The sequence below is a fragment of the Acipenser ruthenus genome, chromosome 3 (assembly GCF_902713425.1).
Source record: "Acipenser ruthenus chromosome 3, fAciRut3.2 maternal haplotype, whole genome shotgun sequence".
In the NCBI taxonomy this organism is placed as follows: domain Eukaryota; kingdom Metazoa; phylum Chordata; class Actinopteri; order Acipenseriformes; family Acipenseridae; genus Acipenser; species Acipenser ruthenus.
Window position 1 is genome coordinate 22,464,538 of NC_081191.1, and position 19,894 is coordinate 22,484,431.

Genomic DNA, 19,894 nt, shown 5'->3' on the forward strand with positions numbered 1-19,894 from the left:
GTCTTTTATTTTCCCTGCACATCCTGACTCTGAGTCTCCTTACCCCAGTCAGCCTGTTACAGACCAGTTTTTAATTAAGACATTAGAAGAAATGTTTGTTTAGCCCTTTGCAGTCCAGTTATTAAGTGCGTGTCAGGCACGCCAGGTCCAATTTATTTTCACACGCGCAGTTAACCCTTTGCAGTCCATTGTCGGACTGGGTCCGACATTGCAATTATTCCTCACAGGTCCTTTGTCGGACTGGGTCCGACATCATTATAGCAACGCAATAAACGGGTGTTTAGTCGTTTTTTCTCCGGAAAAAGCCTAGAAATTGCCGAGTGGGAGCGACAGGAGCCGAGACAAGTCGAAAAAAAAAAAAAAAAAAAAAAAAAGGCGTATTTCATGAATAGTCATACATGGTATCAGGTATCAGATAATGGGCGTTCATAGTAAACAAGCTGGCTAAGTGCGTCAGCGCACTGAGACTATCATGGACATTTGCAGAGCTTTTTTCAGATGTTATAGTAATAAAATAATGACTTGGATCGCATTATTGAGGAGTTTGGTGATAAAACGAGTGATCTGGAGATAATCGATCGGTATGTACGACTATTATTATTATTATTATTTATTTCTTACATAGCTGAACGCTATAGCAAACAAAAGTGTGGGGCGGGGCTGGAGATGCCTAGTGTGTGCTTTGTTGATATGCAGGGCCATTTAAACCCGTTTGACTGTGAAAAAAAATACTTTTAAACAGCGCGTATAAAATTAACTGCGCGTGTGAAAATTAATTAGACCTGGCGTGCCTGACGCGCGATTAATAAATGGACCGCAAAGGGTTAATTTTAGATGCGCTGTTTAAAAGTATTTTTTTTTTCCACAGTCAAACGGGTTTAAAAGGACCTGCATATCAACAAAGCACTCACTAGGCATCTCCAGCCCTGCCCCACCCTTTCATTCACTATAGCTGTCACCTGTGTAAGAAATAAATAATAATAATAATAATAATAATAATAATAATAATAATAATAATAATAATAATAATAATAGTCGTACATACCGATCAATCATCTCCTGATCACTCGTTTTATCACCAAACTCCTCAATAATGCGATCCAAGTCATTATTTTATTACTATAACATCTCAAAAAAGCTCTGGAAATGTCTGTGATGTTCTCTGTGCGCTGATGCAGTCACAGCCAGCTTGTTTCCTTATGACCGCCCCGTTATCTGATGCCAGGGGCAAGTATGACTATTCATGAGATACGCCCTTTTTTATTTTATTTTTTTTCCGACTTGTCTCGGCTCCTGTCGCTCCCACTCGGCCATTGAATGGTTTTCTCGGCTTTTTCCGGAGAAAAAACGACTAGAAACCTGTTTTTTGCGTTTTTTTGATGATGTCGGACAGGGTCAGACAATGGACCTGATAGGAATAATTGCAATGTCGGACCTGGTCCGACATAGGACCGCAAAGGGTTAATGTCCTTAGCCTACTTGATTTTGTGTGAGACAGAAAACAGACATAAGGGTGGATTAAATCCAATTATTTAGCTCCACAAAATGTGATATGATATCAAACCCCATATTTATGACCTATTTCCCTGTTTTTGGCTGAAGGTAGATTTCTGATGAAATGTTACACATTAACCCTTTACGGTCCATTTATTCAGCGCGTCTCAGGTCCAATTTATTTTCACACGCGCAGTTTTATTTTAGATGCACTGTTTAAAAGTATTTTTTTCACAGTAAAACAGGTTTAAAAGGCACTGCATATTAACAGGAGACTCAGTACTGCATCTCCAGCCCCGCCCCACCCCTTGTTCGCTATTTTTCACGTATGTCTTAATAATAGTACATACCGATAAATCATCTCCAGATCACTCGTTTTATCACCAAACTCCTCAATAATGCGACCCAAGTCATTATTTTATTCCTATAACATCTAAAAAAAGCTCTGCAAATGTCTGTGATATTCCTTGAGTGCTGGATGCAGAAGCAGCTATCTTGTTTGTTTATGTCCGTGTTATCTATGTGGTGTCAGGGCTATCTGTATTCATGAGATACGCCCCTTTTGTTTTCGGCTTCTCTCGGCGCCTATCGGTCTCACTCGGCCATTGAATGGTTTTCTCAGCTTTTTCCGGAGAAAAAACGACTAGAGACCTGTTTTTTACATCTTTTTGATGATGTTGGACCGGGTCCGACATTGGACCGGAAATGGAAAATTGCAATGTCGGACCAGGTCCGACATAGGACCACAAAGGGTAAACCAAAGGACAGATGCATCATATTCTGTCACACTAGCATTCTTTAAACGGGATGACAACAGCATATTATAGCATATACACTCAGAAAATATATTATGGTACTTTGACTTTAAAGATGAATGGGTAATGTCTTCTACAGTATATCTGGAAGGTCCAACGTACAAAAAACCTGCTAGCAGTATTAGTTATGGGCCTGTGAAGAGATGCCAGCCTTGATTCAATACATACTAGATAGTATGAAGATGGAATTTGAGCTGCAGTTATGTGGAATTATTTTGAAAGGGACTTGGATCTTTTTAACCTGTGCTTTGTCATCCTGTTTCCAATAGACTCCGACTTCATGAAGAAAAAGTGATCAAGGATCGTCGACACCATCTCAGGACCTACCCCAACTGCTTTGTAGCTAAGGAACTGATCGACTGGCTGATCGATCACAAGGAAGCTTCAGATAGAGAAACTGCAATCAAGCTTATGCAAAAGTTATTGGACCAGAGCATCATTCATCATGGTAGGATTTTATTGGGGTGATTTTGATGATGAATCATTATGTTGGGGGAGGACTAGTTTTATTTGATCTATTGATCAGTTACCTATTTAAAAAAGGAAATGATGGAAGTTTAATTCAAAACAGGCAAAAATGGGGATTACCGTAAAATACACATAATTAGCTTGTTTATTTACAAGACCGGTCCTGCTGAGGTAAGTGTGGTAATTGAGATGTGTGACATACACTACAGGTACATACAAATAGTATTCTGAATAACATTCAGTATACAGTATTCTAAAAACGTAGCCTTGCGTTACATGCTTTGTGTAATATACAGCTCTTGTACACTGCCATAGCAAAGATATACACTATACTAATAGTATACACAGGAGTCTTCAGCAATAGGATATCCACACAGCAAATATGAGATATTTTACAGCAGAGTATTTTTTATTTTTTTTGTAAATCAGCAGTTACAGCCATTTCTTCACCAGCTCATGGGCAGCAGTGTGGAGTAGTGGTTAGGGCTCTGGGTTCATTCCCCGGTGGAGGACACTGCTGTTGTACCCTTGAGCAAGGTACTTTACCTAGATTGCTCCAGTAAAAACCCAACTGTATAAATGGGTAATTGTAAAAATAATAATAAAAATAATGTGATATCTTGTAACAATTGTAAGTCGCCCTGGATAAGGGCATCTGCTAAAAAATAAATAATAATAATAAAGAATCTGTGATGCCGTCTTTGCATTTATATTGTTTATGATACTCCTCTTGGAAAAGCAACCAGTACTTTTTACTTTGATATGTCTTCCATATTTGAGGTTATGTGACTTTTTTGTTTCTGGATAATAAAGCCCAAACGCTTTTGAGATTTTGGCTTCATACTTGATATACAGTATTATAATTCCCAAGCTCAAATTCAATCTTGGTTGTCACATAAGAACATCGTGTGTGTTTGTTTATAACTTCATGACAAGGGGAAGACTGCTTTTGTGTACACTCTGAAATGTATTATTTGCTTTCTTTCAGTTTGTGATGAGCACAAGGAATTCAAAGATGTCAAACTTTTCTACCGCTTCAGGAAAGACGACGGGACCTTCCCATTGGATAATGAGGCAAAGGTTTTCATGAGAGGTCAAAGGTTATTTGAAAAGTATGTCATCTTTTGTTTCTAGCTTCCCTTGAAACCATACAGTTCATTATCTCCATATAATATAAAAGGTTTTCGACTAACAATGTGAAAGGGCTACTGTATCACAAATGTAGTAATCAGAAAGCAAACAGTAATAGAAGTATACATGGACTTCTATTACTGGAATACAACTGCATTCTTAAATAATGTTTCTGAACACATTTGATCTAATATAAAAAATATTATTAAAATATATATAGCTGCATGGTGAGTAATTGGTAAAGATACATATCCCCTTTTTCAGAGAAAGAACAAAATAAATAGAAATGTTCAGCAAATTATCTCTCTTTTGATTTACTGGGCTGTGTTTGGGCAAGTCTGTACACCCGTCGCTGTATATTTTAAGCAATTGTTTAGTAAGTGCTTTGAAAGTATCAGAATCAAATGCTTTCCAAGTATCTGTTCTACATTCTACATGCTGCAGAGGTAGGTCTGTTTGACATTTACGTTTTATTTTGATTTATCAGCTAAAAATGTTGTTTTATTGCGTTTTATTAGATACACATTAATAAAATAACTCAAGTGGATGTATAGAAATAAAAACAGAAGTATACATCATGTTATAACTGAAAACATATATATATATTTTTTAAACATTATCCGCTTTTTTTAACATTTTGACATAAACAGACCTAGCACAGAAAAATAATTTATTTACCATAATTTCTCATTAGCGGCAGTAACGGTTACATGCTGTCCCCTACTCTTTTTAATCAACTGCCTATTTACAGTAAATATTGCCCATGCCCTCTATAAATATACAATAAGATAAAAAATATATATATATATATATATACATTAGGATTTCAATCCCATTGCACTGAAGCAGGGCTCCAGTATACAACAAGCTTAGAGTTTCTCAGTATTTAAACACTAAGCAAAACAGATTCATTCATTCAATTCATTCAAAACCAAAACAGCATTTGCTCCAGTGCAATGTTTGCACCACTTGAAATAAAACAAATAATTATCATACTAATACAAAATACAGTACAAGCAAATGTTTATATTTTGTTTTATATGTTGCATTTCTTTTTATTTTGTGTTATTTCGTATTTGTGAAAAACACAGGCTCTATTTATATCCCTTGGCTGGGGATATGCATGTTATTTACAAACTCAGAGCCAGGTTTGTTGTGATCTCCATGCAATGTAGATGTTGTTGTGAGCCCCTTCCAGCTGTTGCTGCCACCACATTTATTAAAAAGCATGTTATCTATCTGCCTGTTAGCAGTCTTGTCACCAGTGGCTAAGATCAGCCTTGCACACATGGTCCTTGGATGGCATACCATTTGGCTGGAGATGCTTGAGTGATGTTGACATCCAAGGAATTAAAACCGAACTGGTGGATTTAAAACTTGGCAGGCCCTTTTGGATTACCAAGTGACTGCAAATCTGCCTTTGAACAATGTCTTTTTCGCAGCTATTTAGTCCCGCATAAATAATATTATAGTCTGGAAAGTTACTACTCTTGATGTAGTTAGCTACTGCATTCACAGAGTCTTCTCCAACTAGCACTAGGCTGTTACAGTTTTTATAGTTGTTTTCTGTAAATCTTCCTTTAAATCCAATGGGGACGTTGCAATTAGGCTTTACTATCAATACAAAAAAAAAAGTGTCATTGAGTGTTTTATACCATTGGCACATGGGTTTTAACAGTTACATTAACATAGTTAGTAAACAGCTTTCATCTAATTTTTGACACCTGGTATGAGCTTTGCTAGTTTACTGCGACTGTGTGAAGCCCGGGATGCGGACGGATTTGTGTTTTCTGTGATGTGTTATACATTAATCTGGTTGTGGTCAGATTTGTCTGGTTCTCCCTCCCTTACTGAGACAGAACTATGTCAACACCAAGCCCATTTCACGTGCTGGCAAAATGCTTAAAATATATTATAGGCTTGTGTAACGGGAGGTTTGTGCTGAATGCTTGGCTCATGCATGGTTCTGCAGGAAGAGGGCAGCAATCCGTAAGGTCCTCCTGTCAGTCATGGCAACGACACAGAGAGGTGGGACGAGGGTGTGTGGTTGGGAGGCGGGCCTTGGGGGGGGTTGCTGGGCCTATAAAATAACGCTCTGTTGTTCCCTCAGGTCGGCCCCTATAGGACGACGAAACAAGCGAGCAGAAGCTCTATTGTCGGACCGACAACGGCCGGAGAACGAAAACAAAACAAAATAAAATAAAATAAATATAGAGGTAGTGGAGAAACCCAAAAGTAGGCCCAAAAGTATAGACCGTAGTCTGAGGGAACAGTGGAGTGTTGGACGGAGACCCGGACCGTGCGGGTAGCGACAGTCGGGGAAACGCTGCAGAGTGCAGCACCTTTATTTTGTAGTTTTGTTAGTAGTGTTTTGTTTTCCCTTTTTCTTTGTGCCTTTTGTTTTCATTATTATTTTGAACACTTGTATGTGCACTGGACTGTCTACTGTATTGGTAACCCTGTGGTCCTGATTACTGTTGGCAATATTCAGGCCACGGACAACAGCGCCCTCTGCGGGTAAAAATAAATCAGTGCGCCTTAGCGGCATTACAAATAAAGTTTTGTCTCCTGTGTGTCAGTGAATTGCCCACCACCCTTCCACAGCTTGGTTAAGTAAATTGGGACTATTTGGCATTTAATATATGTTTTTCTTTTCTTATTTTAACAATTTAAAATCTGATATTGCACGTATTGCATATCAACCGTACATAATATCCTGCTAGTTCAATCATCTGAACTGTGTGGTCCTGTAAAGCTGTTACATAATATTCCTAGTCGTTAACATTTTTGCACATTTGGTCAAGGATGAATTAAGAATTTTTTGGGGGGTAAAAAAAAGAATATATATATATATATATATATATATATATATATATATATATATATATATATATATATATATATATATATTAATTGCATTGTAAATTAAAAGTCTTGGCTTTGAGGTTTTTAACACTGTGCAGTTTTAGCAATCTGACCCATTCTGTATGGCAGCATTCTCTCCCATTTATAATAGGACAGTGAATAGAGCCTTTTTTGGTGGTCACAGAGCTCTGGCACTACATGAATAAAATGAAAGCTAGAATGTTCTGGGTGAAAGAATACAACTGTTGCTGCACTGGCAGAAACCCTTTCAGAATTGCTTGCTTTTAAAACTTGATTGTGGCCTAACTAAAGCCAAGGAGCTGTGTTATGTGTGCCTATTTATTCCAAAGCAATGTGCGTTTGTACATTGCATGCTAACGCATTCTTGATAATTTATTATTCTCTGTGAAGCAATTGTTTCCAGGAATGGAGTAACACAAAGCATGCATTTGAGAACACATGCCAATGCTTACTCTCATCTTGAACCATTTCAAAATCTTTTTTTTCTGAAACTATTTAAAATGCAGACAGAAAAGGGTGGTCCAGCATAGGAGTTACAGATCTCAATTTGTACAGTTCTCTCATTGACAGGATGTGTTTTCGCATGGTCTGTTAACACTATGTAATCCGTTTACTTTGTTAAGCCCAGTTTGCCAGAACATACTGATCAACACAATCTAAACACCATTTACATTTTTTTCCTAAAAGTGTTTCTGTATTTTAGCAATCAGACACATTTGAACTATTTTTCAGACCTGTAAGGGACAAGTATTTAAGCAACTTTGCAAGCCATACAAATACAGTAATACTAAAACAAATTCAAATTTTCAGGAATAGGACTGAATTTTGTGCTTGTTTACCTTTTCCCTTTAACAGTGTGTAAAAGGTCTCAGAATCTGCAGATAGGATGCCAGAGAGACAGGGGATTTATTAAGTTTATTCATAATAAATTGTCGCTTGAACAAAAGAAAGGTAGTTATGATGACAGCTGTCGAGGGTCATGAATGCTGACTGGAGCTTTGTGTTTACTCATTCCAAAACCATCAGGCTGATGAACACAGAAAACTCCCTGGTACAGACGAGAGAGGAGGAGTCCGTCCTGTTCGAGCGGACGCTGCTGGGCTGCGAATTTGTGGATTGGCTGATCCAGGAGGGAGAGGCTTCCACCCGAGAGGAGGCGGAGCAACTCTGCCGGCGGCTGCTGGAGCATGGCATTATCCAGCATGGTGAGGAATGAACTAACCCACATAACCTCTATGCACTAAGCAGGGTTGGCGATTTTTTTAAATTTTATTTTTTTTTAAATCTGATTTATTTTATTAAATCAGATTATTTTATTTAAATCGATTTTTTTGCTTTTTTTCTTTTTTTTTTAATTATGGATTTTTTTTTTTGGTAGTACCATAGTTGTAGCTCTACAGTACCTCCAAACTGTAAATTTAAGGATGTTGGAAATGGTGGTTAGTGAATAGTTACATACCAAACTAAATTACTCAATCTTAAATTAATAGATAAATACAGCAAATTATTTATCAGTGTGGCATCCTCTAAATGTGAACTACAAGAATTTAGCGATGGAGTACACCAGAGAAAAATACCCCTTACTCATCCCAGTCATTCTTTTACTTATCTTTCTTTGATTTCCTATTTCAGTGTCAGTCCAAACACACACAGTTTTTACTTAGGACTACTATATTATTATTATTTATTTCTCAGCTGACGCCCTTATCCAGGGCGACTTACAATTGTTACAAGATATCACATTATTTTTACATACAATTACCCATTATACAGTTGGGTTTTTACTGGAGCAATCTAGGTAAAGTACCTTGCTCAAGGGTACAGCAGCAGTGTCCCCACCGGGATTTGAACCCACGACCCTCCGGTCAAGAGTCCAGAGTCCAGAGCCCTAATCACTACTCTACACTGCTGCTATATATACTGTGAGATAGCGTCCCCCTTTCGGTAGTGTGGCTAGGCTGCTATCCTCACACAGTCACGTAATTTCCGGGGTTTCTGGGTTGTAGGCAAACTACTGACACGTAATATGCAGTGAATAAAGCCTGGAACACACAGCCCAATGTGACCATCGCATCTCAATGGAGGAGATTGCGTCGCAAAAAAATATTTGCGAGTGGGCATCACACACTGCCTGATTGAAATCGCAGAAAGGGAAGCATAATTTGTGATTTTTTTCTGATGTTTGACCTGCCCTGGATGTATAAAGTACAGTGACAATGTGGCAAATCAGTGACAGTAGGCAAAAACATAAGGCTATGACAGTACTATCTACAATTCTGGCTAGAAGGCGGCGTGATTGTGAAAACCACATATGACTGGAGACATGCATATATTCTCTCTCTCTATTAATGCACACACACACACACAGAGACACATACATACACAACGTATTCCATTGGTTTGTATACAATGTCCATGCCGATATCTTTTGAAAACAAGCCCTGACAACCCCATAAGCATTGTACTTTTAAACTATTAGACGAAATATTTACAGAATACAACCATGATTCATTTATTATTAATAGCGTTTTAATTAAATTTTACCAAATCACATTTTTTATTTAAAATGCAGAGAACATACTGTGTCGCCCAAATGCTTATAATGAAAACATGTATTATGTTTTCCCTTCATTGTAAATAAAAACGTTATTTGGTATAATTTAATTTAAACGCTATTAATAATACATTTATCATGGTTATAACAACAGTTTTTAAGTACTGTATTCTGTAAATATTTTGTCTAATAGTTTAAAAGTACAATGCTTATGGGGCTGTCAGGGCTTGTTTTCAAAAGATATCAGCATGTGATCATATACAAACCAAAGGAATACCGTTGTGTGTGTGTGTGTGTGTGTGTCTATTAATAGAGAGAGAATACATATGACTGAACACAGTTAACTCATTAGTAGCTGACTTTGAGACTTGCAAGTGCGTATAACACACTGCCCGATGCGAGGGAATTATTAAACATGTTTAAACTTTGCGATCGATTGGCCGATCCTGTAAAACCACATTGCAAAGCATAACACACTGCCCTATGCGACTGAAAAATCACGTTGCTATTGATCGCATCGGGCAGTGTGTCCAGGGCTTAGTCCTTTTTAAGTCCAAAACACAGAAATAGGGTGACTGGCCCTTTAAAACAAAAACACTGTGTAGAAAATTTAAACAAAACCTAGCTCTCTGAGCTCTACCTTAACTTGCGTTATTTCACGTGTCTAGTCCCTGACTATAAAAGGAGAGGGCTAATTTCTGCTCCCCTTTTCTTACACCAACAGGCTATTTTTAGTTTTACCTTTGTATATCCAGTGTAGGTCCCTCTACTCACTGGCTTTCCTTTAGCAACCACACCCCCAAGCTAACACCAACAACCAAGGACTGTTTGAACTGGTCTTTCATACCAGCCTTTACTAGTTACTAGGTAACCAGCTGTACAATTACAGGGACGGATACAGACTTTCATGAAGGGGGGGGGGGTGTCAAGACTGTCATGAAGGGGGGGATACCAGATACGAAACATACCGTTAAAGTAAACACTATTTTGGCATTTATTGTACGGAATATGCTTTATTCGTTTATGCCGTGGGTGCATTCTGTATATAGCCTAGCTGTATATATCAGTATGGATTGGTTTTCTCATAAATCATCGAAAAGAGCCGTCGAGGATGTTTTCTTATGAATCTTTCACAACCTCATTAACATCAATATCCATGTGTAATGCATGTTCATTAGAATTAGAGCAGCCAACTGATCTTCCCCCATCGTAGGCCTTAGCATGGTATGTCGAAGCACAGAAAAAGAATGCTCTGCTTCAGCACTGCTAACTGGGATTATACAACTGAGCTGCAGCAGCTTGTACAAGTTCGGAAATATTTTTTTATTGCAGTGTCTTAAGGATGTGAGCAAACTGCTTGGCATTTGGTGCGACTTATGGACTTTTGGTGCGACAACATTTCTGATCCACCTGTCTCTCCACATTTCTAGCTGTATTGCGAGACTCTCATATCGTGGCATGTCATTCTGGTAGAGAATGAGATCAGATGCCAATCGTGAAATCAGTTGAAGTACATTCTTCTTTGAGTCATCGGAAAATCTGGTTTTCAATTGACACCAGACATCATCAACAAATGGAATAATGATCGATTTCTTATAGTAATCTCTAGGTGTTTCTGCCGGATGACTTGTGTGGTGTTACTGTCTATCAGCTGTGCGAGACATTTTCTCATCTGCACCCAAGCGATTGCCAAGCTGTTTTACTTCAGTATACCACTGATTGTAATGTTCGTCTTTGTTTTCACGGATTGACTGGATGTCCTGCATAGCCAAGTCGATGTTGCAGTATGCTGAATGGATATCGAGGTCACGTTTCTGTAGCTTGTTAGTTATACCCCGAAGAGGACACAGGACATTCTTTAAAGCAAGTAGACTTACTAAAAATGCATAATCTTGAACACTGTAGAGTATTCCCTGTGCACAAGTCTTTGTATCGCTGTCCCAGTTCCAGTTTTCTAACAAAATCTCAGAAAAATCAGGCTCATTATTGTAGAGATGGGGGAACTTGAGACTTTCCTGAAAAGACCTTGTAACCCAGTTGTATCATAAGCCTGACCCCGAAACTATTCAAAATTCCCATCCCTAATATAAAATCTTTTAAAATCAAGCTTTTCTTTTAGATTGTAAAATGAAATCTGGGATACATACTTTTTTGAAAAACATTTTTTTTAACTGATCTACATCAGGAGTTGGAACTTTTCAGTTCTTTGGAGGTTAAAATAAAACCTATGCACTGTTTTTTTGCAAGGGAAAACTTCAAAAGACGTGCATGCTCTGATTTTAGTTACCTAACTGTAGCTTGTTTAGAACGATGCTGGTCTGACATTAAGCATTGTTATCTTCTGATGAAATTCACACAGTAGTAAGACACCACAAAATGGAACATTATTGTCATTGGGAGCCTCACCTCTAATGACTCATCCATTCCTCACACATAACTAAGAAATACACTGTTTTTTTTCTATAATATTGGTGCACTGTGTATTGTGTCATCGTTCAAGGAAAATTATTAAGAATAACTCAACCAGCAATCCGATCTGTATTTCAACAGAATTTGTGTTAGACATGACAAGCACTGAATTAAATTTAAATGTAAATTCTGCACCAGATTTACGATTGCGTATTTAAGATGTACATTTCTTACTAGATGTAATACAAGTACAATGCACGTAATGAACAAACCTTTTTGAAACAAAAGCCAACATCGACCCTTGTCTCTTGCTATCCATGCTGCAGACTGTCTGGTTCTGAAATCTTATGGCGGGGCAGCAGTAGCGGTAGCGGGAAGTCCTTGCAGACAGATGCTGACTCGGAAATAAAAATTTAAAAATCGCCACTAGATGTCATGATTCCAGGCATTTAGTGGTATAAAAAATCAGTCCAGTAACTATTTCTTCTAATTTTGTCTTACACAAAAGTTTTGTTTTTTAATGAAAGGAGGAGGGCGGGGGGGATCCGCTCATGAATTAACAAATTTGTTATACCCAATTGGCCTCATTAGACCATTGCATTCTGGGAGATGTCATTTTTATGTCTCTCTGAACTACTAACTGTACTACATCTCTCCGTCTCCACTGCACCTGCAGTGTTACATGGTGTATATGCTCCTAGCGATACGGGGACCTAGGTTTGTGCATGCGCTCAGCTACTGCAGCTAGAGCGTGCTTGGAAGAGTTACTAAAACTACCAGTGAGTTATTTTTGGTTTGCAATGGATGCCAGTTCTATGAGACGCCTAGCTGGGTTGGTTTACCTACTTCATAAATATATTCACGAGTGGGCCAGCTGCTAGACCTATTAATGCCATACTCCTCTTCAGCGTTTTTCACCTGTCTTGACTTGCATTTCAAATCTCTTGACGATGCAGCAATTCTCTTTCTGAGGAATGAGGTGTGTTTCCTTTAAATAACTGAGATTGGGTAAGAAGGCACATAGGTCAGCCAAATATCCTCTATACTAATATTCCATATAGCACGCATCATAAAAACATACAAATAATTAAATGCGCAACAGTTAAAAATGGTTGTAGGAGTGGATTTGGTGATTGACTGGTGTCGTATATGCACATCATTAGAAACAAGTATGGACTTTGCATAAACAACCCCTCCCCTGAAATTAATTGGGCTTGTTTTGGGCTTTTTTTGAAAGGCAGTGCCACTTTTTTTTCTCGCAACACTTGGCTACACTGCCTCTGAGCATACTGTAACTCATTCCCTGCATCATCGTTTTATAATATACTCGAGCGCATGCAACCAATGAGTGCAGTCAGCATTTGCATAGAAAGTTAGTCATATAACTGCATTATGGAGCAAAGTGAAGGACTTGTGAATGGGAAGCTTATTTAAAAAAACCTTCTGATGTATGTGCTATCAAATTGAATCTTTCAATTACAAACGTAGGCTGCATCTAATCTAAAGTACCACCTGCATGCTAAACATGCTTTCGCTTCTCAAAATACACTTTCTAGCAACAACACAACAACAAATGAAACCCGTCAGTTTCTACAGAGTACACTTTTAGAAATTCAGGATCGCTGCAAGCCCATGAATCAAGATAAGTATGATAAATATAACATATATTAATTCAGAAATCCAGAAATAGGACAACATGTTTTTCATGCAGTTTTTTTATTGTTAATAATAATAATAATAATAATAATAATAATAATAATAATACAATGACAATAAAAATACAAATTTCACTTATATAGCACTCTTCATGCAAGCATTCCAGGGCGCTTTACGAAAGAAATACAAAAAAGCCTGTGTCTAATATATAATCCAGCTACAAATAAACAGACCCAAACAAATAAGTTTTCAAACAGGATTTAAAAGATTAAATTGTGCTAGCATTCTTGATATGAATCAGGAGCAAGTTCCAAAGATGAGGGGCATTATAATTAAATGCTCTGGCTCCGACTGAGTTCAAACGAATTTTATGTACTGTCAGAAGATTATCATTTTCCGATCTCAGGGAACGACCAGGGACATATGGGGTCAACAGATCTTGTAGATAAGAAAGTCCAAGACCATATAAGGCCTTATATGTAATAAGAAGAAGAACTTTAAAATAATAATAATAATAATAATAATAATAATAATAATAATAATAATAATAGCAGGATGGGGTAAACAAGGTGGGCAGGGGACAGAGAGGGCGAGGGGTAGGGCAGATGTAGTCCAGAGGTGAGGTGGGGTAGAGGATGATCCAAGACGCATGGGGCATGCTGTACGTCAACGAGCTCTTCTTGTGTTTGAGAGACATGCTGGAATTATCTAAAAAAGAGCATATTTTAAAAAATAAATTACTACAAAATCAGGAAGCAAGAGAGCAACATTTACACAAGAAGAAGCTGCAACTGATAAAACATACAAAACGTAAGCGCAGTCGCCTAACATCTTTGCACCTATCAAATTACAGGAACAATGACGCACACTTATAAGCTTAATATACAATCCAATAGGCTAAATCTGTATTCTATATATTTGATATCGGTTTTATTAACGGTTTAATTTCAGAAAACGTGGCTTTAATGAGGTTTCTCATTTTAACTTCAGTTAGTACGGTAACTCTTCTTCTTAGTCTAAGTAGTTTGCTGGTTTAATTTAGTACCGTATATCAGGAACATCTAGAGGGCAGCAGTCAGCATCTGGAGTTTGTTGCAATTGGAAACATTTTTAATACACACCTGGGGATTATCTGGAAGTTCTTGGTTCATTGCAATTAGTGCCAACTAACGTACTAGTTTAGTCTAGTCCTGAAGTACTAACCACAGGGTCATCCGCAGCTTTTTGTTTGTTGCAATTGACCCAATATATACCATTGCCTAAAAATCAGTTTTAAATGGCACATTGCTTTAATTAAACTAATATGAGTCAATCAAATATTATCTATATATTTATGACAATTCTGAGGAATGTCAGAATTAGCAATGTCCAAGAAAAAGAAGTGTTACTGTTACTGTTTTGAAATAGCAAAGGAGAAGGTTGGGTTGGGTTGGGTTTCAATCTTTGTTTTGGCCCTTGTATTGTGTTTAATTAGTCCTGTGTTTTATTTGTTTTGTTTAGTGAAGTGTGCAACGGTGCTTTAAAACTGCAGCTTTCTGTCTCTGGGTCTATTTCCTACCGGTAGCCAGCCTGGGCCGTGACACTACCCTGTCACAGGTAGTAACAGTGTTTACATGGTTGAACTGTAATATGTACAATTGCAGATATTAGGGAATAACTGTCAGAATATTTTTTTGTACATGTTCATTCAGCAGAACCATTTCAGTTACATTTTAAGGCTTGCTTTATTATTCAGTACAGAGTACTTGTCTCGGCATGACCCGATACTGACATAGATAAGCACAATAGGAACAATTGCTTAACAAGTTTTAACTTGAAGTAATAAATCAAGTTTTTGTATGATTACCATTGATTCTTATATCATTGTAACCTTTAGATAAAATAAATAAATAAAACATGAATATACTGGCTCAACCAATAACATTACTTCTTTACAGGAATGTGTCAACTGTAGTTATACATTTATTTAATGTAAAAAAAAGCTTTAGCAATTTAGCCTATGCTTACTGGTGTGTTTACAGAAAAAATGCGCCCTTTGCAAAGCATAGAAAGGTATGTATATGTATGTATGTGTATGTGTATGTATATGTATATATGTATATTATCATTTACACTTGTTATTTTAACGTTTCGTGATCGGATAGTGTAACAGTACGATACAATTTGTTACACTAGCCTTAAAGAGTAAGAAGCAAGCGAGGTTCCAAAAAATATAGCGTTATACATCCCCATGTGTTGCTACAACAGTTTAAAAAAAAAAATAACATACCTGCAATTTTTCTTTTCATTGTTAACACCCTGACAACTTTTTACACTTATAACTTTAAACTCTGTTTTAAAGCTCTTTTTAAAATAGCCTTCCTTTGTGCACTGGGGTTTGAGATCTGTCCTTAGTCTAAATCACTGCAGGAAGAGCGATTTAAAAAAAAAAAAAAGAAAGAAAACTGGCTTTTCTGTTCCGTACCACATCGTGGATCGTTATTGCTGTGTTATCTGTTTGACAATGTAGGCAATAATCCTTACACTGTCAGTGCACTAGAGCGGCCATTTTGAAAAGAGCTTTGAAACAGTGTAAAAAGTTGTCGGGTGTTAACATTGAAAAGAGAAATGACAGGCACGTTATTTAAACAGTTGTAGCAACACGTGGGGATATGTAAAGTTATATTTTTTGGAACACCTGCTGCTTACTCTAAGTAGCATCTGTCATGGTTTTCTACCAAGAACACAAACATCAAGTTTGTACCCCAATAAAATATAAAATTAGCAGAGCTGGGAATTCGTGTCAGTGGTCTCCTATATTATTGCTGTGAGCTACCGTGTATAGAGTTGAAGTAAAATCTCTTAAACCTAATTCTTGGGCAAGATTTGGTTCACAAGAATGAAAGCATACAAAACACTGTTGGTTACACAAGTTTGTACAAAAAAACAAATATGGGGTTTAAAATCATATATGGGGTTGCTGGCTGCAACATTTACAGGACAAAGTTCCAGAAAGTTACAAAATGGCTGGGTGCATTAGCATGTACTGAGGAATCTGCTGAACTTGTGTGGGCTACCATGAAATATTAAAACATGGCTGCAAAAATACATTGAATACATTGTAAGAATATATAATTGTATATATTTAAATATATTTTAGACATACATTGACATATATTTTAAAATATATCCAAACATATAGTATGAAATATAAGGGAACATATGCTTCCATATACTTTGAAATATGTTGGGAATATATATCAAAAATACATTTAAATACATAAAATGACCATAGAACAAAATATAAGGGAACGTATTTCAAAGCATTCTTCCGTATATATATATATTTTTTTACAACATTTTGAGTTATATTATAATATGTTTTAACATATTGAAACATTACTGCTACACATCCATTATCCCCCGAATTGATGACAAATTCAACAGGGTTAAACCAACCAGTAAAGGATAAATACAAATTCATAATAAATCAAAACTGCAATATACAAGTGTTCCTTTGCTTTCCTATATTAGTAAAATATAATGTCTGGTAAGGAATGAAATTTAGACCCAGGATAACATTTTAAGAATTGTTTAAATGCACTAAAGAAAATGTGTATGTTATAGAAACAGTGTGGGCACTCCACAGACTGCAAATGAGCCTTTCTTTTAAGAATGTATTGCAATATATTTTGATGAAATCCCAAATATATTTTAGTATTTTGCCATCTATCAAATATATCTTGTAGGAATGTACTGCAATATATTTTGAATGTTGTCTGAAATGTATGAGAATATATTTAAAATATATTGCACTATACCACATATAAAGTATTTAGGAAAGAGATGACAGTATATTGCCATGTATTTTAAATATATCTCTATTGCTTTGTACTATATTAATATATATATTTTTTGTATGGAGAATTTCTCTCCCTAAAAGAAAACTAGACATAAATTGCCCAAAAGATACTACCAAAAGAACGTGCCAGAAAGATGAGACATATTTTTATTTCTGCATGTAAACCAAGCCAATGTGTCTATGTTCTCATTTTTAATAGAAGTCATTCCAGATACCAGCGTAATGCCTCTTTTTAACTAGTATCCCAGTGCTGTTGGGGGTTAGTGTACATTCTTTATTTCTTACTTCTATCCCACACTGCAAGCAATTCATACCAGTTCTATGAATGTGTCCTATGTATGTTCCTCCCTTGGCACTCAATAGATGGCAACATCAAGCATTTTGTCTCTATAAAAGTAACTTTGCTTTACATTTAAAGATTCCACCATGTATCTTCTTTTACATTCACTAAGATTTTGGCACAATTCTAAGTTGTATGCAAAGCCAAGTTCAGTTCTTTTGCGATACACTGTTGTTGCCTTTTTTAAAAAATAATTTACATCAGATGCTTTTCTGCAAATTTTCGTAGCATGGTTCGCTACTTTCCCTTGAAATGTCCTACAAATGTTTTTAGCTGATTGCGTGTAATGCATCTGTCCTGATTATGCAATTTAAATGGGCATGAGTCCAAGTTCTTTTCAATCCATGCTTAAGGATGAATGAAAGATCATTACAGACCTATTTAGAGAGAGCTTTTAAACATATCCCTGCGGGGAGCCTTTCAGCAACTAGAAAACAGTAAAGATAAATCCAGCGCTAGTTTTAAGAGTTGATTATGCTGATTCAAGCCAATAAATATACCAGTGTGCTCCGTTCTCTGTAAAATTCTATACTGGTATGAATTGATTCTGTCATTTCCTGCTGGGTACGCCCATAAATACTTCCTTCTCTTTGAAAATGTGATGTGTCTGTATGTATTTGTTTTCTTTACATTCAGGGCTATTTCTTTTAATATTGTTGTTATAAGGGGCCGTGCGAGAGTCTGAACCAGACATCCAGAAAAGCAATGTATGGAAACACAAAATAAAAATGTGTCGATGAAAGTACAAAGACAAACAAACTATGTTTAGGTTGTAGTACTTTGAATGCTCAATTGTGTAAATGATCAAATGTGTAGTTTATTCATGGTTACCAAAATAAGCTGCAATAAAACCTGGTGAAACCTTTTATATTGTCTGTTGGCAAGTCTGTGTTCTGGATTGTGTTCAATAGTGCTACAACAATTTATCGTGTGATTACATTATGACAACTTTTGTAATAATTGATTCATATTTTCACAAAGCATAAATCAGAAAGCACCCTCCCTGCACTTTATTGACAGAATACGCCCAGTCCAGTTGATCAAACTTAACTTCCATTTTAATTAGATTTTAACACAGAAATATCACAGACATATATATAATACTGTAGAATGTATTCCACATAAAATAGCCTACAAAATGTCTTGATAATCTTACTTCTGTTATAGAAGTTGTGCTGTAGACCTAACCAATAAAGCCTAAAATATACCTGAAGGAATAAATGCGCAATCAAAAACCTGTTCTGACCTGTTCCGTCTTTTGTTGGAATAGCAACAGGGCATGGAATCCCAGTCAGCTGTATCTCTGGTCCCCATTATAATGATTAATTTATATACTGCTGATTTACCAATATTATCATAAACTTGAAGGACTGAGAGATCTGCTCTTAATGCATCTGTACAAGCTGAAAGTGGTTTTCATTGCCGGAACCGTATTGTAATCATTCCTGTCAGTTGACAGTTGTAACGGCTGCTGTAAGTGTGGTGCCAGGTAGATAATTTTAGAACTGCCAAAAAATAAAAATAAAATGTAGGTGCAACTCATTAATCACTAGGCCAAACCCTACACAATTCCAAACCAGGGTAAATTACAGAGCTTATGTGCTTCTGTTATTTTACACAGACAGCAGTAAAGTTAAAGATTATCCTTAAAATAGAAAACAGTGTAAATGTTTCCGTTTTTAGTCAGGCAGACATTTGGTTTCTCAAACGATCAGAAACAACAACCATATATACTGTATTTGCAAAACAAAAACAACAAAAATAATCAGCCACACAGTTTATAAAGCGACACACAACACCCACAGCCTCTAATAATCAAGCAGTCAGTTAATAACCTTTAAGTTAAATCAAAAAAGCTGGTTTAAGCAAGGGTGGTTTAACATAAATAAGAAAAACTCAAACTAGTATGCCCAGATGCCCACCAAAGCCAGTTAAATCAGATCTTGCAGACTGAGTCATTGCTTTCAGCTTTTTTTCTTCCTTTTGCTGAAAGAGGAGTTTACTTAAATCTAGATTAATAACTGGGTCATCTAGTTTGCAGTGAGGGCTTGGCTCAATACATTTATATTTTCCTGACATTTTAGATGAATCATATTTTCATAGGACGGATTGAAGACCTATTGTATGCATTTTGTTCAAGGTAAGGTGATTATAAACTTGTTTAATTCTATACTTATACTGTGTGGCTCTCGATCTGGAATATTACAGAGCACACTTCTCACTGGGAAAAATTATTGTAAAAAAAATATTTAATAAAGAGTGTACTAGCGATCAATTATCTTATTTAAAGTTGAAAAATC

At 36.5% G+C, this 19,894-nt stretch overlaps 1 protein-coding gene across 1 annotated transcript in view; it reads left to right on the top strand.

Annotated features, from left to right (window-relative positions):
• LOC117394830 (DEP domain-containing mTOR-interacting protein-like) overlaps nt 1-19,894 on the top strand; it is a 74,599-nt gene that overhangs the window by 16,097 nt on the left and 38,608 nt on the right. The window contains exons 3-5 of the mRNA XM_033993455.3: nt 2,579-2,757; nt 3,766-3,889; nt 7,821-7,999. Of these exons, the coding sequence (XP_033849346.1) occupies nt 2,579-2,757; nt 3,766-3,889; nt 7,821-7,999 (482 nt within the window). The remainder of the gene's footprint in view (nt 1-2,578; nt 2,758-3,765; nt 3,890-7,820; nt 8,000-19,894) is intronic.